The following is a 26,443-nucleotide window of genomic DNA, read 5'->3' as shown; positions in this document are numbered from 1 at the left end:
AATAACTCTATTGAATGCAGATGGTATGTGGGTGACTGATGCAGAAGAGATATTCAACTAATAAGTAGCCATTTTGCTAAAAGCTATCAACCTGGTATATGCAACATTGAACTCACTGCCCTCTTCACTATTGGAAGAAACTAGTGTATGAGGAGGAGGTACTACTGCTGTTGTACAAGCTGATTAAGAATTCTGCAATAGGAACTGAAGCAGCTGAAGGAAAGTATTGCTTCAAATGGAAGTGGTTTCCTCTCCTGGAAACCCAGGTTTTTCATCCCGCAAGCAATCAAACTGGACAGATAATTGACAGACATAATATGCGGATAGGATTTAATGATTTAACTGCTCTATTACAGCATTAAGTTTTTAAGAGGTCAAATTACTTAGCAGTGACAAGCCACTTAATATGTAAGAGATGAGATCATTAAATATTGATTTATAATATGCTAAAAAATACACATGCACACAGCGATCTGTCAATTAAGCAGTTATGCTGAAAATTTATTTGCTGGTCACTTAATTAAAATTGCAAAGTGATATTCCAGGAATCAGTTACAATGCTAACTAGTTCAATAACTAGTTAATAAAGGTTATTTGAAGGTCGGATAACTGAAAGATCACTGTATATAGTTTTCAGATATATGTATAACCAAACATAACTACAACAGATAAAGCATGTTCTATACTGGAAACTTTAGGCAAAGAGTTAAAAACAAATTTATTTGACTATTTACCTTACATAAGCAGCTATACCATTCTAAGAAATATTTACATCATAGCAAATGCAAAGAATAGTTCTGCACCCGAAATTATTTTTTTTTTTTTTAAAAAAAAAAAAAACATTATGTTTAATATTTTGATTCAAAGCAAAATCATTATTATAATTCATTCACATATAGTGCCTGGCCAAGGTTCTACTCTGTTTTTCCTTAAGGTGAAAGCAATTTTGCGGGCCATGTCTTCATTATATATTGCTTTACATATTTCATAGTTCACTCTACGTCGGGTTTGAAAAGGTTTTTCATAACGACGTGTCCTCCTGTAATGCTCAAATATTCCTTCTTTTCCCAAAATTCTATTCAAAAAGAAATAATTATTATTATTGTATATAAAAGATATTTATATAATAACAGTAATTTGTAGATAATTATAAATGTGTTCCAAACTACAAGTCAGACTAAAATTATTCATCAGTGAAGAAATACTGATTTGGTGAAAAATAATCAGTGCAATAGCATTATTTATTCTTTTATTTTTTATAATACAGAAACCCTTTAACACATGTGTGCTGAGATGACAGGAAATTAAAATTGTATCATTCAAGATATCATATATTATTCTTTATGACAATTTACTTATTTACTAGCTTCAGTTTATATCAAATGTACAGTGATATTTTTCAATTAGATGATCTTCAAATAACTGACCACTGAATGGATTAGTAAATCAAGTGACTCTTATACGAGAATGGTCTGAAAAGTTCTTGGCCTCGACCATAGATGGAAACGCTATCGGCAAGACTTTTTTTTTTTTTTTCTAAGTTGGTACATCTATCATAAGCACCCATCTGAAATTGCAAGTCATTCTATCAAGTACTTTGTTTTATACAGCTGTCTGAAGCAAAAGTGTTGTTATCCCTTGAAATGGATAAAAATTGAGTATTGTGCAGTTATAAAATTCTTTGTAACCAAAAGAAATTCATTCCAAGTTCATAAAAGTTTATGGGCACTCTTCTCTTTCGTTTTTGACAATTAAGAAATCGGCTGCTGAGCTTAAACGACGTGTACCAGCCTTGAAGATGATCTACATGAAGGATGTCCAAAAAGTGTAACAACACCAGAAATCATTGATCAAGTGCACGATATGGTATTGGATGACTGGTGAGTCAAATTGCGTGAAATTTCTGAGACTATAGGCATTTCAAAAGAACGTACAGAATATATTTTTCATGAAGAATTGCAAATGAAAAAGCTTCGAGCAAGATGGGTGCACGCTTGCTCACAGTAGATCAAAAACGCACTCGCATGAAAATCTTTGAAGTGCTTAGAGTGTTTTAAACTACGACACACAAACTGATTTTGTGTGTCGATTTATTACTATCACTAACACTTACAGTTCCTTTAGTTTTGCACCATTTCACAAAACTCAACAGTAAGTTTCTGTGGTTTAGCAGTTCTGTAGAAAGTTTCTGATAATTGAAACCAGATGTTTTTAGATAAATAACGAGTTAAAAAAAAATCAGCTAACGCCTTTTTATTCCCGTATACGGGAGTAGGCGAGGCCATTTAGCCCTATCTAACTTTTGGAGACTGAGTGGGCAGTTCAATCTCCACTGGCACCCAATCAGAGACAGATGGCCCAAGGCTATCACTAATTAAGCAGTACGCAGTGAAGAGAGACGGCTCAAATGTGCAGCCATCTCGTGGTCCCTAACACAATATATTTAATGTCTGAAATAATGTGGGTTCTACGGTCAATTTTCTTGAGTTTACAGGACGAAAAACCCGAGTTTCCGGGAGGAAAAACCTGCTTGCCCTTGCCAGAGATCGACTAACTCGGGAACCAGTCGAAAAAAGGCTTAGAAAAATTTCCTCTAGTCGCCGACTAGACTCGAAACCAAGTCTTCCTTCGTGCGGCCAAGTGCGGTGGTATGCAAATGCCACATCCACTGAGCTACACAGGCTCTAAATAACGAGTTTAATAAAAATAAACAAAAGGTATTACTACAAGTTTCATAAGTCACCAGAGTTATATCATCAGATGTATTAGCAAAAGATGTACAAAAAAAAAAAAAAAAAAAAAAAGACTAAAAACAATTACTTATGCATATTAGATGTTATCAGGACTTCACAACTGGTACATATAAATAAGTATCCAGAATAAAAACATTTAATTAATTACTGTATACATGCTGGAACAATTCTAGTTGTTGCTGTCACGTTTTGTAGCATTGCAAATCTCATACCCTAAGACCATGGCAGTTAGATTTTTAATGAAAGCAGACCAAACTTGGTGTAGGATTAAGCCTTGATTTTTGTTATACTGTGTGGTTATCCTTAGCATTTGCAAAGCTTCCTTGTAAAACAATTATGATCAATATAAGGCATTTTTGTTTGTGGCCAAACTATGTGATGGCCTGTGGTGGTTGTATGGGACACCAAATCTGATTTATGCTGCCTTCTTTTTTCAGCTTCTCTCATGTGTTCAGACATGTAGATCCTTCCTGACCTTTTCATCTAGCATACATACACAGCAAATGCCACGAGAACAATGAATATCACAAGTGCCTGTTTTTTTTTTTTTATGGGATGACATGGAGGCTTTGGTGGATGTAAGAATTTGGAGATTTTATCCAAAGGTAAAACAGCCACTTTAATGTTGTACTCAGGTAAAATTTTGCCACTTTTGTCTCCGACATTCTTAATAAAAGGTAGCATGAATGCATTCTTAAAATCTTGTTTAAGTAATGGAACTGTTGAAGGTATAATAAGAATTTTGTTGATTGTCTTGGGTTCACTGTAGGAGAGGGGCAGTTCTTCATTCCTGTTAATCGACATACTGGACATACGAGGGTGGTCTGAAAAGTTCTCTGCCTAACAATGAAAAAATAAATTTATAATTTCAAAATTATATCTATTTTTCAACATAATCTCCAGTAAGACTAATACATTTATTCCAGCAATGCTCCAGTGCCATTACCCCATCCCTGTAGTGGTTCTCAGTGTCATTTTTCATATCCCTATGTGCCCTCGAGGGTACAGAGGTCTCATGTACATCAGTTTACAGGCTGAAGTTAACCCTGTGAGAATGACCAGGCCTCAGCAAAGTACAAACAGCATCGAACGATTGGACCCCTTCCAACTACTAACCGCGATCAGACTTGCTTAACTTGCATGAGCCATTAATAGAGGAGACTCAACCAATCGACCAACCTCTGCTGACAGTGGTTCTCAGCAAGATCTGCAAAATATCTCTCTACAGCTGCAATCATCTCTTGATTTGAAGAAAAATGCTGACCAGTGAGGAAAAGTTTTAATCTTGGGAAGAGATAGAAGTCAGAAAGAGCCAAATGTGGGAAATAGGGGTAGATGTTTCAACAATTCATAGTACAGATCCCTTAATTTTCCCATTGCCAAAACATCTTTGTGGGGGGGATGCATTCTTGATGAAAGATGATTTTTTCCCCTGCAAACCAGATCTATTCTCGTGATTTTTTTTTGTCTAGTCTGGTTAAAAGATTGTAATAACATTCCCCAGTTATTGTTTTACCCTTTTCAAGTTTGTTTATTAATTATCTTGAAAAGGGTAAAACAATAACTGGGGAATATTATTACAATCTTTTAACATTGGTGTTTTGGGATGGCTTTAGCATCCCAAAACACCAATGGCATGACCTTTCCTGATGATGGAACCGACTTTGTCTTCTTTCGTGCTGAACAACCGGCTTCTGTTCACTGTTTTGACTGCTGTTTGGATTTTGGTGTGTAATGGTGAATCCAAGTCTCATCCATAATAATAAATCAATGCACAAAATCAGTTTTATTCTTGTTAAAATGCTCCAAGCACTGTTCAGAAATTTTCATGCGAGTGCATTTTTGATCTGCTGTGAGCAAGTGCAGTACATCTTCCTCAAAGCTTTTTCATTTGCAATTCTTCATGCAATATTTTGCATGAATGATATATTTATCCTACACATTCTTTTGAAATGCCTATAGTCTTAGCAATTTCACGCACTACCATATCGTGCACTTGATCAATGATTTCTGGTGTTGTTTCACTTTTTTGGACGTCCTTCACATGGATCATCTTAAAATCTGGTACGGCCATGTTTAAACTTGGCAGCCCATTTCTTAATTGTCAAAACAAAGGAGAAGAGTGCCCATAAACTTTTATGAACTTTGAATGAATTTCTTTTGGCGTTAAATCTTCTTTTACAAAGAATTTTATAACGCACGATACTCAATTTTATCCATTTCAAGGGATACAGACAACACTTTTGCTTCAGACAGCTCTATAAAACAAAGTACTTGATAGAATGACTTGCAATTTCAGATGGGTGCTTATGACAGATGTACAAACTTAGAAAAAAAATTGTGCCGATAGTGTTGCCATCTATGGTCAAGGCTGAGAACTTTTCAGACCACCCTCATATTGTACTCCAGTGGTGTTCAAACTTTTTTTTTACTAGGCAAGCTACTTTTCTATTCAGCGATCTACTCTCTTATACAGATCACGTTCCCCCAGTTTTTAATTTTTTTTTTATTTGTGCATAATGATATCTGATTATGCACAAATAAACAACTAAAAAAAATACACAACTAAAAACTTTATTTATGTATTTAAAAATTTATTTATCACTTTTAATTATTTTAATACAACAACAAAAAAAAAACAAATATATTGGAATAAAATATTTCTCTATTTTGAAAAACCAAAGTTAGAAAAAACAACAGATTGATTACAAACGCACAAGTTACAGGAAATGCTGGTTGATTTAAAAAAAAAGTTAATGCGAAATTTGGCATTGTTTGGACCTCACAATATTTTCATAGTCAAGTTGATATGAAGAAGTGGCCAAATGCAGACAATCATTGAAATGATCATTTGTAATTTGGTTTCTTAATTGATTTTTTATGATGGTCATATTTGAAAAAGCGGATTCTGACAAGTATGTTGATCCGAAACACAACAGAATTTTTCATGCAATATCAGTTAACACTGGGAATTTTTCATGTGCATATTTTTCCAAATGACTTCATTGTTTATTGATTTTAAATGTAAACTATTCTGAATGTTTATTATCTCAAGTTCTACTTCAGCTTGGTTTATATCAAACAGCCCACTAATTTTATTTGAAATTTCCATGATGTTCAAGTTTTCTTGAAATGGATTATTGATAAAAGATAGTCATTTCAGTTTTATTAAAATCTTTAAATCTTGAATTTATTTCTTCCTCAACTAATTCTATTTCACGAATAAATTCTTTTAAATCATAGCGAAGCATTTCTTGATTTTGTTCAAAAAATTTTAATAAATATGGGAGATGTTTAAATTTGCGGTCATTTATATTTTTCTTTAATGAAAGGAAGTATTGTTGGAAAGTTTTTATTGAACTTAACATGTCAATTAAATTTTTATCTCTACCTTGCAACTCTAAATTTAAATTGCTTAATTTCGTACAGAAATCTACTAAAAATGATAAGTGTAACAACCATCTTTTATCACTCAATTATGGATAAATATCTCCTTTTTCATCACGAAAAATTTTTATATCATTAATTAATACAAGAAATCTTTCTAAAAATTGACTTCTGCTGAGCCAGTGAACATTATTGTACAATAGAAGTTCCCTATCATCATCTGCCTGCAATTTAAATAACCACTATTGCAGGGCTTTTCCTTGAACAGAATTTACAATTTTAAATGTAATATCCAAAACAACTTTTGTGTTTAATCTTTTACTACACAGTACTTGTTGGTGAATAATACAGTGGTACGTTAAAAAATCTAGATATTTGTCATCGTTTTTACATAATGAAATAAAACCTGATTTATTACCTATCATTGCAGGAGCAGCATCAGTAGTAATAGACACAAGTTTAAAAAGTGGAAGTTTGTGTTGTTTCACAAATTCATTAAATGCTGAAGAAATGTTTCTCCCCTAGTCCTTCCCAATAATGGTATAATTTTCAAAAGTTTTTCTTTACTTGAATAATCTTGAAATACCATTAACTGAGCAATACCAGTGAAGTCGTTTGATTCATCAAATTGTAATGAAAACGCAACACACTGGTGAATGTCTGACATTAACCTGGTCTGGAAAATTTTCTCGGGTAATTGGAACTCTTCCTTTCGGCAATTTGAAACCTTGTCTGTGGCCTAGAAGCAGTCTCTCTCTAGCGATGTCTCGAACCCAGAAGCTCCTTTCTGGAAGAGGGAAACTCCTCTCTCAAGCAATGTGATCCGGGCAGTCTCTCTGACGGTGACTCTGGACCAGGTGGCCCTCCTCTCTGACAGCAATTCTGGAACCAGGACCCCTTCTGCTTGCTTCAGTTCCTTTTTATTAGGGCTCCTCTGAGACCTCGCATGAAGTTTGGCAACCCCCAAAGAATCGGTACGAGTCTTTCATCTTAGGTTTCAAGTTCAGCACGCCTTTTGTTCTCCTCCGCTGTCTTTTGATTGTAAGTTGCCAGCCATCAGAAAGTTATTTGAACTCTTTCTGACTGACTTTGGAGATGTTTACACTCAGAGCCTGCAAGCCTTTCTCATACACACAAGTGTCAATAACAATCTTTCTAATGCTGCCATGTACAGCTTCGGTGACAAAAACATTGCCTTTGTTTTTAACACTTTAACATATTCTTATTAAAGCAGTATATACAGTTAGCTTCAAAAGAGTTATTTACAAAAACATCTAATACAAACTATACCGAGACAAACAAAGTTTATTATTTTGCAATATTCACATGGGACCTAATAAGTAAAAAATCGATGTAATGTACTTTGGAATATTTAATATTTAAGCTACAATCGAGTTTTTACACTTTGCTTATAATCGTATTCACTCGGCACTGTTTGACTTCCACTGATCCAAATTAATTCATTTACCTGGACTTTTAAAGAAATTTACTGATTTTACAATTTTAACGAAAAATAAATAAACAATAGCAATACACTTAAAGCTAATTAAAAATAATACAAAATAATGATAAATAATATTATTTTTTCAGTTTTAGTTAAATTTGTAAGTGAGGAGGAATACACAAGAGATTGACCAAAAATTGCTCCGCGATCAACGGGTTGAACACCCCTGTTGTACTCTATCCCACGGTGTTTTAATCATGCCTATCTTTTGTAATGGATGGTGTGAAGTGGTACATAAAAATCTTTTAGTCATGGTAGGAAAAAAGAACAAAAAGAAGGCAGCATGAAAATCAGGTTGGGCATCTCATACAACTACCACAAGCCATCAAGTAATTTTGGCAACAAACAAAAAATGCCTTATATTGATCATAATTGTAAAACAACTATGATCAAGTTCAATTATGAAAGCTCAAGCTTCAAAAATGCTAAGGATTTCCACACAATGTAACAAAAAGCAAGGCTTAATCCCACACCAAGTTTGCTCTGCTTTAATTAAAAGTCTAACTGTTGTGGACGTATGACAACACACGCAATGCTACAGCCCATGATACATTGTTCTGACATGTATACAGTATGTTAACATTTTTTTTTTTATTCTGGTTATTTATTTATTAAACTTGCTATTTATCTAAAAACATGGTCTCGATACCAGAAGCTTTCTACAGTAATTTGTTTTCTAAATCATTCATTGTTCATAATGAAGAATGAATTTATATAACTTATCCATAAACAATAATCCACTCAACAGGAAAGATAAATAATACAATTTACGTAAACAACGAGAACGTAATTAAAATTCACTATGGAGACACTTGCTTTTCACCATATAATGTCAGTCACATGATGTCTGTGACTTACCATTAGAAGATAACTGCATTTTTTAAGTAACAGTATGAAAAAGCCTTTTCATTATGAAAATATTCAAGTATATAACTACACTAAGCTAACATGTCGCAAATTGTGAAAATATGCATATGCCAATACCATATTGAGCTCAGACTTAAAGGTTAAAGACAGTGTTGGAAACCAGGCCGGCCTTGCCAACCCGGTTGGCCGAGTGGATAGCACATTCACTCTCCAGCCAAAAGGTTGCGGGTTTGAATCCCATTCTGGGCATGGATGTTTGCGATTGTGTGTGGAAATACCAGTGGTTGTCAGCGGTAGATGGCACTGGTGTAGTTGCGATCAGTTGTGATTGAATGGTGGAGACGGATTGTAGTGCAGGTGCCTTCCCTCGATGAGTCCTTGGACTCCCTGGAAGTGTCAAATAATAATAATTATTATTTTGTACAGTTGCCAGTGAAAGAAATGAAAAATGTTTTTTCCTCTTTTTTCTTTGTAAGAAAAATAGTGCTGATTGCAAGCTATATAAAATAAGATGTTTTCAGAATTCTTAACTGCAAATTAACTCTAAATGAAGGCGAGATAAATAGTGCCACCTGTTGCTTGCCATAGATTGGAATTACTACATCTTTCGAAAACAGCCAAACTATCTTTTAGCATGGGGAAAGAGCTTATGAATGAATTAACTTATTAAATTAATTAATTTAATGCCGGCCTGGTTGGATGAGTGGTTAGCATGTTCTCTCTCCAGCCAAAAGGGCAGCAGGATTGAATCCCATCATAGGCATGGATATTTGTGATTGTCTGTGAAAATACTAGTGGTGGTCGAAAGTAGATGACTTTGGTGTAGATGCTGAAAGTAGTTGTGGTTCATTGTAGTTGGTGGATTGAGTGGTGAGAAGGAGATTGTGGAGTAGGTGCCCTCCCTCGAGGTGTCATGTAATAATAATAATAATTACATAAGGTACTTTCTCCTGGTTGCAAATAACACTTTAATAAATTCATTGGCAGCTACCCATAATAAAATAACTTGGCAGTGAATGACAGACCAGCTCTAGAGACCAAATGACATTTGGTCTCTAGAGCTGGGTTTCCAGACTGTCATCATCATCAAATTCCAGCCATGTACCCTCAAGGGGTGTACAGGATATAATAGCACTACATGAAAAAAAACTACATCATTACTAACTTCCTATCTACAATTTTCCTCCAAATCAGTTTGTTACTTGTCAAGACTCCAACATTATCAGATCTTATATTTCTATCGTCTAAGGCACTTTGTACCGTATCAATCCACCTATATCTTGGTCTTCCTCTGGATCGTTTTCCTGCCAACCTGGCAGAGAACACTTGTTTTGCTAATCTTTCCTCGCCATTCTGTTTAAGTGACCATACCACCTGAGATTAGCTCTGCTAACGCATTCCTGGATGCTGACAATGTCAAGTTCTTTCCTAATATCCTCGTTTTTAATATGATATTGCCATTGATGCCATCTGTTTATGCCTAATCAGTTAATCTTTCTCAGGACTCTCATATCTGCAGTCTCTAGTCTTTGGTCAAGTGTTTTACTTCTAACCCAGCTCTCTCAGATCCATAAGTTAAAACTGGTTTGAACACTGTCTTGTATACAGCTAATTTAGTGTTCCGACTAATTTCTCTCTTATTCCATATGAATTTATTCAAATGACTTCCCACCATACCAGCTTTGCTGATTCTGTTGTCTATTTCTATATTTAATGTTTACGCCTAATCAGTTAATCTTTCTCAGGACTCTCATATCTGCGGTCTCTAGTCTTTGGTCAAGTGTTTTACTTCTGACCCAGCTCTCTCAGATCCATAAGTTAAAACTGGTTTGAACACTGTCTTGTATACAGCTAATTTAGTGTTCCGACTAATTTCTCTCTTATTCCATATGAATTTATTCAATTGACTTGCCACCATACCAGCTTTGCTGATTCTGTTGTCTATTTCTATATTTAATTTACCATTTTCAGTAAAAATCGTGCCTAAGTAGCTGAAATGTTTTACTTGTTCCACAGGTTCTCCATTCACAACACAGCTGACATTTTCAATGATTCTGCCTATTTTCATTGTCTTTGTCTTTTTATTGCTGACCTTCATACCATATCTATTACAACAGCTATTCAATTTAGTCAGAGAATCTTGCAGACTTGTAGTGGATTTATTTAGAGGTATAACATCATCTGCATAAAGCAAAGAGCTGACATTAACATCTCCAATTTTGATATCATGTTTAATACCACTTTCCTTCATAATGTGATCCATATAGATAATGAATAACAGAGAGGATAATGTACATTCTTGTCTCACACCAGATTTAACGTTAAACCATCTTCCTGTACTTCCTTCAATTCTAACTGCTGACTTACAACTCAAATAAAGACTAAGTACTGCATGATATAATGCCCCACTGACACCATATAACTGCAGCGTATTGAATAGCTTCTCTCTTGGCACCTTGTCATATGCCTTTTACAGATCGACAAAACTTAAATACAGATCTTTGTTATATTCCCATGCTTTCTCGACTATTTGTCGTAAAGTGAAGATCTGATCCTGACAGCCTCTATTTGGCCTGAAACCAGCTTGTTCTTCACCAAGCTTTTCTTCCACAATTCTTCCCAACCGTTTCTCAAGTATACTTGCATAGATCTTGCCAGGAACACCCAGTAGGGAAATACCTCTGTAATTCTCACATTCAGTTTTATTTCCCTTTTTATATATGGGTACTATGAAAGCTCTACTGCAATCATCGGGAATTCGTCCCTCTGTCCAGGCTTTCTGAACTATGCAGTGCAACCACTGTAAGACTCTTATACCACCATACTTCAGCATTTCTGGTCGAATATCATCTACTCCTGCTGCCTTTCCACATTTCAAGCTTCTGATGGCTTTTTCTACTTCAAGTATGGATATGTATTCCTGATTGCATGCCTGGTCAATGTTTTTTACTACTGTGCTGTCATCACTGCCTATTTCATTTAGTAGCTTTTCAAAGAAATTACTCCATACTTCAAGGAAATCTTTTTTCTCCTGTTTTCATGTCACCTTTATCATCTCTAACTCCTTTTAAAGCACTCTTTCGTCCATTCCTAAGCTTCTTCAACAACCTCCAGAATATTTGGCCACCTTCTTGATATTTATTTTCTATATTCTTGCCAAAGTCCTCCCATGACTTTTGTTTAGCTAGTTTTACACAGTGTTTAGCATTCTTTCATTTGTTTCTGTATTCTCTAAGAGCACAAGCTGACTTATTTGACAGGAACTTTTGATATGCTTTCTTCTTTTCCTTCACTGCCTCTTTAACTTCCTGTGTCCACCAGGGAGTTCTGATTTTTTTTATCCTTGCAGACAACCTCACCACATGCCTCTCTGGCAGAATCAATCAGTGTTTTCTTCAGAGTTTGCCACTGAATCTCCAAGGTTTGATTCCTGTTCTCAAACTCATTCATTTTTTTTTCAATAATCTTTGTGTATTTTAGTCTACAGTTCACATCTGAGAGCTGCTCAACTTTTATTCGCTTTAAAACTTTCTTACATGTTATTCCCTTTCAATATGAAATTCAATTTTATCCTGCTCAAGACTAAATAGTGATCACTTCCAATTTCAAATCCTCTGTACACTCTGGTGTCCTGCACCAGGGAGAAAACATCACTATCAACAATAACATAGTCAATGAGACTTTTCTTATTCCTAGCCTCTTCTCTCCATGTGAATTTGTGTACATTTTTATGTTGGAACATGGTGTTAGTAATAACCAGTCCATGTCCTGAGCAGAAATCCAACAGATATTTGCCATTATTATTAGCTTTGCTCTTTTCTCCAAATTTTCCCAAAATATTTTTGTATGTCTCACAATCATTTCCTACTCTGCTATTTAGATCCCCAACAAGGACCAACTTTTCCTTTTTCATTGTGTCAGTTGCTTTCTCTAAAGCCTCAAAAAATTCCTCCACTTCTACCTTAGTAGAACCTTCTGTGGGACCATAGGCACAAATAAATCTCATTGTCCAGTTCCCCATTTTCATATTTGCCCACATACTCTTGACTGACTGCCATTCAAGAAGATTAGCCTCGTATTTTGTGTTGAATACTATGGCTACTCCTTCCTTTTCTTGATTGTCATTGCCTGAATATAACATTTTGTATTTATTGCTCAGAAAGATCTCACCAGTTTTGGTCTTTTTTGTTTCAGTCACCCCTATTATGTCGATCTGGTACTTATCTAATTCCTCAGCTAGCTCCATTTCTTTGCCATTCAGGCTTTTTACGTTGATAGTACCAATCTTTAACTCTGGTGATGTTGAGTTGGGGTTTGTTTTCAGATTTGAAATTGAAATTTCCAGACTATGTAAGTCTGGAAATTTAATTAAAAGATAAATAAAAAATACAAAATAATAAAAAAAATTCTTTAGCCCATCCATGATACGGAGAGTACTATAAGCTTACAAACATTTATGGGTAGATGACACAAAGAAAAAGTATTTAAAAAAAAGGCAATTGTAAGGAATTCAGTAAATTAAATTAATAAATCAAAGCTAAATACCAGTTTTTAATATTTATATTAGTCTCTTTAGCACCCAAAAGTGGCACTGCAATTTTACACGGATAGACAAACCTTCCTTGAAGGTTTACAGAGGCTATGCAAGGCTTGCAAAAAAATGTTAAGAGGAACAACTGATCTGTCTACATACAAATATCAAGAGTATATAATAAATATTGAATTTCAGCTAATGATCAGAAGTAAAAAAACCCAGATATATTAGCTCTAACAGAGGCAGCATATCATCCTGATATTCAGAACTGAATTTGAATATGGAATTTTTACTTATAAACAGAACTGAGAACAATAGGTGAAGTTCTGTTACTGATTAGTAAAATTTTGGTTCTGTACAGGAAATTTCACTCAGTAATAATTCTATCCCCATTATTGGGCCTGTTTGATATGATTTTAATAAATTATTTATTGAATTACTAAAAGCATTAAATTATTAAAAGTTTGAATTATTTTAATTTGGGAAAATCTTGCTAAACATGATTAATTAATCCATCAATTAATGCATGCTAAGTGAAATCACTTTAAGCAAATAAAATAAACAATAGGAATAATTAAAATTCATCCAACAGTTAACATAAATTTGGAAAAAAATTACAGTATAAGCTATATTAGAGGATATAATCATCAAAGTTAACAAAAATCAATTGCTTTAATTTTTATTTAATGTCTAAACATTTGACTGAGCTTTTTAACAAAAAAATTAAGTAAAGATATTTGAAACGTGCTCAACTTTTTCATCTTGTCATGCAATTTGCGATAGCTGGGGATCACTTTATCAAAATTTCAGGATCAGCATCAAACAAAATTTCCTTAGCATGCTCAATGTGATTGAAAACTAGCTCAAGTTCTTTTGCAGGTAGCTTCTTAGTCATAAATTCTCTTATTCACACTCCTTATCTTCTTCTTCATATGCAAGCTGTTCTTCTAGTTGAAGGAGATCATTCTCACATAGCTGTTCTGAATGGGAATCGAGCAAGTTTCTCACATCTTCATTATCCAGTACAGTATCCACTCTCCAGCCAAAAGGCTACAGGTTCAAATCCCACTGTGGGAATGGATGTTTGTGATTGTCTGTGAAAATACTAGTGGTGGTGGTCGGCAGTAGATGCTGTTGGTGTAGTTGCAGTTAGTTGAAGTTGGTGAATTGAGTGGTGGAGACGGAGAGTTGTGGAGTGGGTGCCTTCCCTCGATGATTCTTTGCACTCTCTGGAGATGTCATAATAATAATAATAAATCCAAGTTCTTTTCCAATTGTGCTGATTTCTTCAATAATGTTAGATCTTGAATTTTGCACATGATAAACTAACATAGGCTTGAGTTTAAAATCACCTTTTGCATTGCCTCCTTATAAAAGTGCAAGGCAAGCTTTAGATACTTTGTACCCTGGTTGAGATGCTTCAGTTTTAGTTAGGAAAGTTTTTGGTGGCATATGTTTCCAAAAGAGACCAATTTCGTCGATGTTGAATATTTGCCGATTGTCATAATCACCCTCCTGAACAATTCTTCACGAAACATGAAAGCAGAATCTTTATCAGCACTAGTAGATTCTCCAATTATTCTTACGTTATGCAGTAAAACTGAATTTTTAAAACAGTTAAACCATCTTAAACTCGCAGTAAAGCTTTCGCATTCCTCTTGAAATTTGGTGTCTTTCAATGAGGTGAAAATATTGAGGCCTTTTGCCTGAATATTCCCTGTACTAAGAAGTTTTTTTTGGTTATAATCCTCACTCCAGAGTAACAGAAGACTTTCCATCTCGATCATTAAATGGTTTCTATTTTGGGTGATGTGCATGCTTAAAGAAGCAGTGGCAACTTGTTCTTTGCTCTTATTTAATATAGTCTGAACTGTAGACTTGCTGTATCCCAGGTCTCGAACAATCATTGTATTGCTAGCACCATTTTCATGTCTCTTAATGACTTCCAGCTTTTCTGCTCGCTGCAGATTGGCGAAAAAAAATGTTGTGTAACATAAAAAAATCACATTAACTGATTAATCACTTGCTTAAAGCAGGAAATAGTATTATTTCACTCAATCACGCTAACTGATTATCACACATATCGAATTCGCATTAAGCGAGGTTTTCCTGTAATTCAACCTATTATGCAACATGCTTAAGAATGCAAGCATGTTACACAGTAGGCAACAACCCTAATTATGATATTTCAAAAGAATTTCCCTGATATTGATATGGATGGTGAGATGGATATTCAGCTGCTTATAAATTTTTTTCAGAATCTGCAAAACTGTTTTTGCATCAACATGCAAGATATAATACAGGTACAGGCAATACACTGGACATAATCTATCGCTCCATTGCTATCGGAGAGCTCCTGAGAGATTTGTGTTTTTTGTTGATTTATTGGTGTTTTGGATTCAATTTAATGGACTTAAGTGTTTAATTTTGGTATATTATTGGAGCTTTATTAGCATGGTTAGTGTACTAAAGTGTTTTATAACATAATCTATGTCGGGAAGTCGCCGCTAGATGAATTCGTAATGTGTAGTGTTCGTGCAAGCTCCAGATAAGATAAGTATCATTTTCAGTTATCGATACAAATTACTTAATATTGTGTAGTGTATTTTTGTGCGTATTTTGCGTATTTTAGTGCATCTATTTTTGGTGTGTTATAACGTATAATTTGACAAAACACGTTACAGATAAGTATGGCACCTGTGCGAAGGAAAATGGCAGCCAGTAATGAAGGTTCGCCATCGTTATCAAAGAACGGTAGCATAAAAGAAATGAGTCAGTGTACTAGCTGTGAAATGTACGCTTTGCGGAGTGTGGTCGGAGTGTGGTTAGATGATAATAAAGGATTGAATGTGTGTAGAAAATGTAGGGAGAATGCAGAATTGAAGTGTATTTCGGATCGTGAGTGTGATATTTTTGTCAACCTTCAGAATGAAGGAAATAGGGATATGACAAGAAACGGCAAGGTTGTACATGAAAATTGTGAGAGTGTGAATGTAGAAAGTGTGAATGATAGTATAAATGGTTTCCCAGAGAACAAAAAAGATGAGATAGATGCATTGAGTGAGATCGCGTTGTTGAATAGTGCGATAGAAAGAGCAAAACAGCAGCTAGAGTGCATGAACAAAAGTAGACTGAATGAACCAACCAATAATAAAAGGTATGACAGGAAAAATAGACGTATGAATGTGAACATGAACAAAATGAAGGATAGAGTGCTGTATGGAGACTCGTTAGTACAAGGTGTGTTAGTAGAGGATTTGACAAAATCGTACCAACCTGGTGCGACCATAAAGGACGTAACTGCGTCTATTAGAGAGCAAAAGGAAAGGGTGAAAGAAATGATTGTTGTGGCAGGTACGAATGATTTGAAAGGAGATAAAATGGAAATGATAGAAGACCTGAATGAATTGTTTGAGGTAGCAAAAGAAAAGAGTGAGAGAGTTAGAATGATTAGTCTTTTGCCATGGTATGACAGTGAAATGTTTAAAAGGAGGGCTATAATTGTAAATGACTTTATGCGTGGGTTATGTATGACGAGTGGTGTGGAATTTGTGGATGTGTGGAGTGAGTTTGATGGGCGAAAGGATCTATATAAGATGGATGGCTTGCATTTGAATGGTTACGGTGTAAGAAGACTTGAGAAAGTGTTGCTGAATGTAGTGGATGTGCAAATTCAGGGAAACTAGATTTGTTAGGGGGGGGGGGAGTAGAGATACAGTCCTTATGGAGGCAGTTGAATGTAAGAATGAATATAATATGCCAGAGCAAATAAGGACAACAAATCTGAGTGGGATAGTTAATATAAGGCATCAAGGTAGGGTTGGGGCTAATGGGGGTCTTAAATTCATGTACACTAATACTAGGAGTATTAGGAACAAGAAGGAAGAGTTTTTGGCCATGGTTGGCACTTCCAGACCACAGGTTACAGGTATTAGTGAAACATGGCTGACTGTAGATGATATAACTAGTGGGATTGAATGTGATGGGTATAGTGTGTTCAGGAATGACAGAGAGAATAAAATTGGGGGGAGGAGTATTGTTGATGATAGCTGATGAGCTCCAGCCAAGGAGAATAGAAGTTGAATTGCAGGATAGAGAAAAGAGCACATTTGAGGCCATTTGGTGTGAGATTGTGGCTAGCAGAACTAAATATACAATTGGGTGCTGCTATAGACCAGGTGATGGAAAAGATGGTGGTGACAGTATGCACAAGCAAATAGAAGAAATGGGTGGAAGGAGGGTGATTATTATGGGAGATTTCAACTATGGTCGCATTGATTGGAGTGAGGAGAGGACACACGGGAGGAAGGAACTGGATTTTATGCGGTTATTAAGGGATAACTATCTGTGACAGCATGTAATGGAAAATACTAGGGGTCAGAGAGTGCTTGACCTAGTAATTACATCTGAGGATTTGGCTGTAACAAACATGACCACATTGCCACCAATCGGTGAGAGTGATCATAGGGTCTTAACTTGGGAGGTGGCTAAAGGTGTAGAATTTTCAATTAAGACAGGGTACATGTGGAATTATCGGGCTGGAAAGTATGACAAGCTTAGGAGTTTGATTGGTTCAGTGCCATGGCATGTACAACTGCAAGGACTAGAAGTTGATAGTGCATGGGAGGTAGTTAAGAAGTGCTTGCATGAAGCAATGGCTGACTGTACACCTAGAGTCCGAATAATAAATCAAGTAGGGGTTAAATGGATGAATAACACCATTAAGCTTGAGTTGCAAAAAAAGAAACAACTATGGAGGGAATTTAAGGAGAAGGGTGACCGGCAGGCTCATGAACGGTATAAAGCGCAGGCCAGAAGGGTGACGAGTGTGGTAAGAAAAGCAAAAAAGGATTACGAAAGAACATTGGCCATGCAGGCTAAAGAGAATCCTAAACAGTTTTTTAGATATGTAGCAAGTAAAAGGAAAAATGTACATGGCAGATTGATTTTAAAGAATGCCGATGGTAGGGAGGTAACTGAATCAGTTGAGATAGTTGAGTTACTGAGTGAGCACTTTGCAAAAGTATATCATCCAGGTGGTGACATTGCAGAAACGAATAAACCAGTAGATTATACGGGAATTGTGGTTAATGAAGTGGAGGTGAGTAGTCTATGGCATAACCTCAATGTCAATACATCTGTGGGATTGGATGGTATACCAGCTCGTGTTGTACAAGAAGCAGCTAAAGAATTGTCAGTACCCTTGACCATTTTGTTTAATTTGAGTCTCGGGTCTGGGTTAGTCCCGAGCGGGTGGAAAGAGGGGAAAATAGTTCCACTGCATAAAGGTGGTTCCAAGACTGCTGTTGTAAATTACCGACCGATTAGCATATCAGGAATCATTGTCAAGGTCTTAGAGAAAATAGTCAAGAGGAAAATACAAGATTGGATAGAAGAAAATGGGATACTGTATCGGGGACAGCATGGTTTTGTGAAGGGTAGGTCATGCCTCAGTAACTTGCTCACGTATTATAACACAGTGACGGCTGAACTGGATAAGGGTAATGGGTTTACGGTGATTCTACTGGACCTTGCCAAGGCCTTTGACAGGATTCCACATGGAATTCTAATCAGTAAATTGCAGCATATGGGAATGGACATAGGGTTGGTGAGATGGATAGGAGGGTGGTTGATGGAGAGATATCAGAGAGTGGTTTACTCGGGAGTAGAGTCCACAAGACGGCCTGTGACTAGTGGTGTGCCACAAGGATCTGTTCTTGGACCACTGCTGTTTAATTTGTTCATAAATGATATAGGAAATGATCTGAGAGGAACAGTTCATTTGTTTGCGGATGATGCGAAGTTGGGTAGGGCAATAGTGAATGCAGATGACGTCAAAATTTTGCAGGATGATTTGGATACATTGGAGGTCTGGGCTAAGGAGAATGGATGTCAGTTTAATGTGGCAAAATGTAAGGTTATGCATTTTGGGGTGAAAAGATTGGCGGCAGTTTACTGCATTGGTGGAACCCTGCTCCAGGAAATTGATGAGGCACGAGATTTAGGAGTGTTGGTAGATAAGGAATTGAAATTTAGGGGACACATTGCAAAAGTGACCAAAACAGCTCATCAAATCACTTGGTTGCTGAAGAATACGTTGACAAGCAGAAACAAGCAGGTTATTGTTCCTCTCTATCAAGCCTTGATAAGACCCCATCTAGACTACTGTGCTCAGATTTGGTCACCTAGGTTTCTTCTTGATGGGGAGGAGGTGGAGAGGATCCAGAGGCGAGTGACCAAGATGATAGCAGGTCTGTGGAATGAACCATATGAGAACAGGTTGAGGATTTGTGGGTTGCAAAAATTGGTTGATAGGCGGAGGAGGGGAGATATGATTGAGACATTCAAATTACTGAAGGGTTTCTATAAAATTAATTCAGAAGATATTTTTGAGAACAGGGCTGGTTGTGGGAGGACTAGGGGACATCCATGGAAACTGGGCAAAAGTGTGGTTAGTAAAGGTGTTAGAGCTGGGTTCTTTACTTTTAGAGTAGTGAATGAGTGGAATGCGCTCCCTGAGTCTGTGGTGGATGCTGTGACAGTGAATGAGTTTAAGGCGAGGTATGATAGATACCGTATGAATGTCAAATAGTTGTGATGAATATGATTTGGGGCCTCCCTCGATGAGTCTAATGACTCCCTGGAGTTGCCCGTAATAATAGTAATAGTAATAATAGTAATAATATGATCATAATGTTCTAATCTGGAATATGTTTTGAAACAACACAGGTGAATGAGAAAAGTAAGGAAATTATTATGAGCTGAGGAAATCCTTAAGGGAAATTGTAATTATTTTAAATTTATTATTATATGACATTCTGCAAAGGATCCAAGGACTCATTGTGGGAGAGCACTCCACTACAAACATCTCAGTGACAACACTACAGTTTAATTCTCCTACTACACACATCTACCACCACAACAACAACACTGTTTTTTGTCTGTAAATTGAAAATGTTCTGATGGTGATTTGCCTGGATGCAGGATGAAAACCTCTGTTTCCAGGAGTAAAATTTTTTGCAACTTTACTACCTTCATATGAGATTGGCTAACTCACCTACTATTGAAAACGCCTACATAAAGGTTCCTCTCTTAAGGGTTTCATCTTTTATCCAAGTGTAAGCAAACAAAGTTGGCACATGAAGAAACTTCATAACTGGGCTACTTGTATATAGAGACCAATAACTTCATTAATTGCTTTAGTATCCCATAATGCATGGCATTATACATATCCTTACGGACATGTATAATGCTATGCATTATGGGAAAGGCCACTACCCAGACCAGTTTTGACCTTTATTGAGATCTCATCAGTAGGAGTCAGACTCAGAAGATATACCAATCTTTAAGTAATGCAGAAGTCATATTTCTCATATACAAGTAGTCAAAAGGTGTCACACCTTTTGGCTACTTGTTGATGATGAAAAGACAGTCAGGTAATCAGGAATGCAATGGACATGTAACATTTGCGGAATGATTTGAATAAGCTGGAATTGTGGATGTATGAAAATGGCTGTCATTTCAATGCTAGTAAATGTAAAGTTATTCACTGTGGTGAAATGAGATATCAAATGGATAATATATATTGGTGGGATTATGCTAAAAGAAACTGACCAAGCTAGGGATCCTGGAGTTTTAGTAAATAGGAAGTTGAAGCTCAGAGGTCATATAGTAAAAACTATGAATACAACTCAGAGCATAAGTATAACAATGCCATACAGGAATACATACATCAATAAGTGTAACAATATCATACAGAATATTTCATTTTTTGAAAGGTGGTAAGAGGACATCCATGGAAGTTGAGAATGAATCCAATAAAACATTGACATGTAAAATTAAGGACATCATTTTGCCTCTTTATAAGACTTTGATAACCTCATCTCGACTGTTGTGAACAGATCTGGTTTCCTAGTTTCCAAGGTGATACAGATATGATGGAGAGGATGCAAAGGAAAGTGTTAAAGATGATATTGGGATAAGATGAAAGTAGATTATGTGGAGAAAGAGATAGATCGAGAATTTGTGGACAGTAGACACTAACAGGCAGAAGGGTGATATGATAAAAATCTAAAAAATTTGAAAGAGTCATACAGGATACCAGCAGATAGAATTTTTCATTTTCTGGAGGGTGATGAGAGGACATTAATGGAAGTTGAGAATGAATCCAATCAAGAAAAGGGTGAGTGCTAGATTATTCTCTGAGTGGTGCATGACTGAAATGGCTTGCCTTTGGAGGATGTGTGTGAATGAATTCAAAAGAAGTGGTGCGAGTGATATGTGGCCTCCCTTGATGAGTCCCTGATTCCTTGATTCTCTTGTAATAATAATGACAATCTTCATACTATTTAAACAACCTAAAATGAATAACAAACAATTCGATAGACCGCATAAGTTTCTTTATCCTTATTTGGTCTATCAAATTGTTTACATATGCATATATATATATGTTTATATATACATATACCCTGGAACAATTATAGACCTCTAGGAAATTCATTTAACTATGACAATTAAAAGGAAATATGCACTTTTAAATGCATAAGTCATACTAAAAGAAAATGAGCATGTTTCTGGAAGTGCCTAGGAAAGAAACAAGGAATTTTATGCAATATTTAACATAAAAAGAAACCACATAAATTGCATTGGTCCTTAAGAAGACTGTATAAAATATTATCACCAAAACTGTCTAAAATATTAAACCAATTATTTTGCAACATAAAAGCAGATGCTGGTTAAAAATGATGCTAGTAATCTATTTTAAACCAAACTTACATATTTTAAAAAATGAGCATGGCAAAAACATGTCATGTTTGAATTTCTTAAAATTAAAGAGTTAAGCCATTAGCTTTAATAATAAAGGCTTCATTAGATTAGCACAAGTTACAATAATCAATATAATACTCCTGCTATAGATTTCATTCTAACATCTGTAAATAAATCTAATAAAATATGTAAAAATCTAATAATGTAAAATCTAATATGGAGTGCAGGGTAGATGACATCACATTTTGGGTTTCACTTCAGATTTCTATATTACTTACTGCACACTTTGTATTCATTTTTTAGTCAATCAAACTACAAGTAAAATGGTTAAATTAAAATGCAAATATCTTCTTCTTCTTCTTCCTAACATGGAATATAGGCCATGTGGCCTGTTCCGGTCTCATGCCATCTCTTTCTTGGTCTTCCGATTCTTCTTTTTCCACTTATTTTGTATCTGTATAATATTTTTGGTAGTCTGCTGTTGTCCATTCGATTTAAATGTTCTAGCCATTTTTGTTTATACTGTCTTATGTAGTAATTAATTGGTTTGATTTTTAGGGATTGTAAGATTTCTTCATTTGTTTTGTGGTCCCACTTGGTATATCCAGCTGTTTTTCTGAGGAACTTCATTTCTGCTGTTTGAATTCGTTTTTCATCTTTCCTTTTCATGGTCCATGTTTCGCTTCCGTATAGTAGAGTTGGTTTTGACAAGACATTATATAGTCTGATTCTAGTGTGTTTTTGTACCAGGGATGGCTTAAATATACTGTTTATTATGCCATTTACTTTGAAAAAGTTTGATATTTTAGTGTCTATGTCTTTTTCTTCTTCGTATGATAGATCACATCCCAAGTATCTGAAAGTGTTTACTTGTTCTAGTATTTTATTATCTATCACTATTTTACTTCTTATTGGGTTTTCTCCTTTGAATGCCATTATTTTTGTTTTTTCTTTGGATATTGTCATATTATATTGCTTTGAGATATCATTTAATGATTTTAATGATCTTTGTAAGTCATCTTCTGATGTAGCTAATACTATTTGATCATCTGCAAATAGTAGTGTATCTATCTTCATTTGCAAATACCTTCATATACAAAAATCTAAGCATGGCCTATTTATAGCATAGTCTATTTATGTACTTATAAGGCACTTCCACCTATGGAAATATTCGCTGAGGAGGTATACCATGACACAGAAATACCCATTGAGGAGGTATACATATACCCTGCCAAAATTAACTGCTGGTTGGCCCACTTACTTCCAGTTTAAAATCAGTGAATGAGCTTCTCTGCACTCTTCTTTTGTTTCTCCCTACCAATGTTCCTTAAAACATCCTTATTTATCTAGGTAGAAGATAAGTTTCATCACCTAATATGAAACCATTGCCTCACTTACTGGAAGCTTGAAGTGGTCTGAAAAAGTTCCGTGTTAAGTCTTTTGAGCAAGATTTCTCAATTACAAATAAAAAAAAAAGCAAATTATAAAAATTATTTAAAAAAATACTCAGCTCAGCCAGACATACTACCGATGTACCATAGGTTTACAACCTTTTATGTGTGAAAAGTACAGACGCACACAAAATACTTCCTTCCTTCAGTGCTGATAAAGGAAAATATAAGCGTCTCTTTAGTTTACCAGCCTCTTGTGACACATGATATTCAAGAACTGCATATTCTATAAAATTTTGTTATATACAATCGCCACATAAATAAAACTTTAATATTATGCATGTGTGTGGGGAGGTTTATCTAATTCTATCAACCAATTTAAAGAAAGCGATTGTCTATTGATCAAGTCTATTGTAAATTTTAGAACATTCTTAGAAATTTTAGAAATGTCAATCAAGTCGGTTTTATACTTATTTCAAAACATTTAAAAATTTACACTTGAAGATAACAAAATTATTAATGTTGAATAACTCCATGGTGAAACAATTTCATTTTTATCCTGCTCATTATCGTAAAATCCTAATAAAAATTGAAATTTATTTCTTTCCTTTCATCTATAACTAGATAAGTAATGAATTAGCTAATTTTTCAGGATAAATAAACAATCGAAAAGTTGATTTGCTAACCGATCTAGGAGACGGAAGGCTTCGTCAACTTGTCCGTTTTGAACAAGAATAGTTCTAGCAAGAAACATAGGATGCCTCATTCCCAGCTGGAAATTATCTTGTTATTATTATCAGTAACAAGCAAGTTACTAAAGATTGTTAATACTATCATCAAAAAGCGATCCAATAACTCAAAAATACAAACTATCCGCTTCTAATCATCGGATACAGGATACTCACAATTCCCGACTGCTTACATCCAAATGTACACAACATGAGATTGCTCACAGCGCTACCTAAGTTTGACTTAGAAGAAATTCTTTAACCATTCAAATTATTCTTTTCCGTAACTCTGAACAACACACACACACACACCCAGAGGGCCGACGAAAGAAAGACGTTTGGATCTCTGCTTAAAAAAAAATTAATCACCCTACGGCAAGGACAGATGGCTGAAAACGGCACTACTGAGAAAGATAAAAAAATATGCTGTACATTCTTGCCCCGAACCAGGGTCGCCTTTATACTTTTGGAGACACTAGGCGCAACATCATTACAAGGTCTCGAAAGAACAAGTCTATTTCAGTTAATCAAATTCATACGCATTTTTTTTAGTTAATTGAAAATAAAAGTCAACATTTCCATAATAACTGATTTTGGTATACATATATTGGTATACATATATTGGTATACATTGGTATACTAATGTACAATGTACCAATGTACAACTCAACATTGGTATACATATATTTGTATCTATTTAAATACATATATTTAAAAAAAGTATAAAAAAATAAATCACTTCAAATTTAAATAAAAGAAATTAATAACTAAAAGTTTTTTTTTCTGGCTTTGGTTTTAGCAAATATATTTATAATGTCATCATAATTAATCGAGTCCATTACATCTGATTCAATGCATAATAACTACAAATCACTCGTTTTATTTTGGTGCAAGTTGCTTCTTAAATAATTTTTTATTCGCTGCAGCACTGAAAATGCACTTGCATTTGAAATAGGCATTGTCAAAAAAAAAAAATAAATAACTTGTTTCTACGTTCGGAAAAAAAAGTATACTTTAACCCATCATTTATAAATGTGTACATATTTTTAATTGAAGAATTTTCTTCCTTTATCATTATTAAAAGTTGCTTAACTTCACCAATAAATTTTTCTGAGTCAATATCAGTCCCTTAAGTTTGTAAAATTTTGTAAAACTTAATACTAGTCTTGATCTATATCTGTTTTCAAAAATAATGTCAAACATATTTTTGGTGGAGGTGGGCGGTAGATGGAGATGATCCGTAGTAGAGGTTCGGTGTAGTAGCAGTTGTAGGTGTCCTCCCGCGATGAGCCTTCGGACTCCTTGGAGGTATCAGGAATAATAATAATAATAATAATAATAATAATAATAATAATAATAATAATAATAATAATAATAATAATAATAATAATAATAATAATAATATGTCTAAATAGGTTTTTGCTCTTTCATTAATTTCCATTATTAGCTTATCGCAAATGACATTAAAAGTATTAACAATGAAAATTTCTTTCCCATGTAATATTATCTCATCGTTAGATTATGAAACTTCGCCACACATTTTTTTTTCATTTTTTTCACTCTTTTCTTTTCATCTTTAAATTTTGCATATCTAAAATAAAACCAATTAAAGACTAACAAATTATTAGCTAACAGCAAATCCATATCAGGATCTTGTAGAGATTTACTAGTACATTTATTCGTTGTAAAAGCGTTATCATAGCTTTGTCCTCTGCACATTTTTATCTCCAAACATAATTCTTCTAATTTTTTAATACTACCTCTTCTAAATATAAGGAATTATGTTGTGTAATACTAATGAAAATGGTAAATGTTTTTTCTCTAATGTCAGAATTTGCTGTATCTATCTATCTATCTATCTATCTATCTATCTATGTTCACTGGGCATCTACAGATGCCGTATGGTCACTCCGATGCTCGGTGATGTTCCACACCAGGCCTCGCTATGTAGTCCTGTTGTTTGCTTTTCTGGCAGCTTCAACCAGGGCCGGACATCTCGTGGGTGCAGTGGGTGCAATGCAACCCGGGCCCCACGATCGAGTGGGCACAGTCGGTACACATTTGCGGAAACGTATTATATTTCGAATGTGTTTTTTTTTGTTTTCCTGTGCCAAAATCATTTGCAGGTAAGACGTTTTACAATACGTTTATTTCGAAAAATAAACGTATTTTTCCTTTGAAAAATATTTTAGGGCGCTAAAAAGGTTTGTTGCACAAGGTCCCCTTTATAGATCCTGGCCTCAACTCTCTGAAGATCAGTCACTCCAGACACACACCATCCATCTATCTCATTGATGGTCTACCCCTGCCTCTTTTTCCAGGAACTTTACCTTCTATTACTGTTCTGAGAAGTCCTCCTTCCATCCTTTCTATGTGTCCAACATATTTTAACTTTCTTCTGTCAATATCCTTAAGGAGCCTTAAAGTTCTACTAATCTTTTCTAACACCCATTCATTTGTACAACTTTCAGTATATGATATCCTCAATAGTCTTCTGTAACACCACATCTCAA

General features: G+C 35.0%; 1 protein-coding gene across 1 annotated transcript; it reads right to left on the bottom strand.

Moving 5' to 3' along the window:
- Positions 1 to 701: 701 nt before the first annotated feature.
- Positions 702 to 24,147, bottom strand: mRpS21 (mitochondrial ribosomal protein S21). Its single transcript, XM_090410410.1, has 2 exons — positions 23,889 to 24,147; positions 702 to 1,075 (listed from the first exon to the last, which is right to left on the bottom strand). The coding sequence occupies exons 1-2, from the start codon at positions 23,966 to 23,968 to the stop codon at positions 886 to 888; spliced, it is 270 nt and encodes an 89-aa protein (XP_090266536.1). The 5' UTR covers positions 23,969 to 24,147; the 3' UTR covers positions 702 to 885.
- Positions 24,148 to 26,443: the final 2,296 nt, after the last annotated feature.

Source organism: Typopeltis vanoorti, chromosome 20 (assembly GCF_054136105.1).
Source record: "Typopeltis vanoorti isolate ZY-2024b chromosome 20, IOZ_Tvanoo_1.0, whole genome shotgun sequence".
Classification (NCBI taxonomy): Eukaryota; Metazoa; Arthropoda; class Arachnida; order Uropygi; family Thelyphonidae; genus Typopeltis; species Typopeltis vanoorti.
The sequence above is the reverse complement of the archived record's forward strand: the minus strand, read 5'-3'. Positions and strand labels throughout refer to the sequence as shown.

Bases quoted from the DNA above. Each gene is read 5' to 3' on its own strand.
- mRpS21 (XM_090410410.1), bottom strand. From the start codon at position 23,968: ATGAGGCATCCTATGTTTCTTGCTAGAACTATTCTTGTTCAAAACGGA. The intron at 1,076-23,888 runs GTTAGCAAATCA...CTTTTTGAATAG, and splicing joins GCCTTCCGTCTCCTAGATCG to AATTTTGGGAAAAGAAGGAA.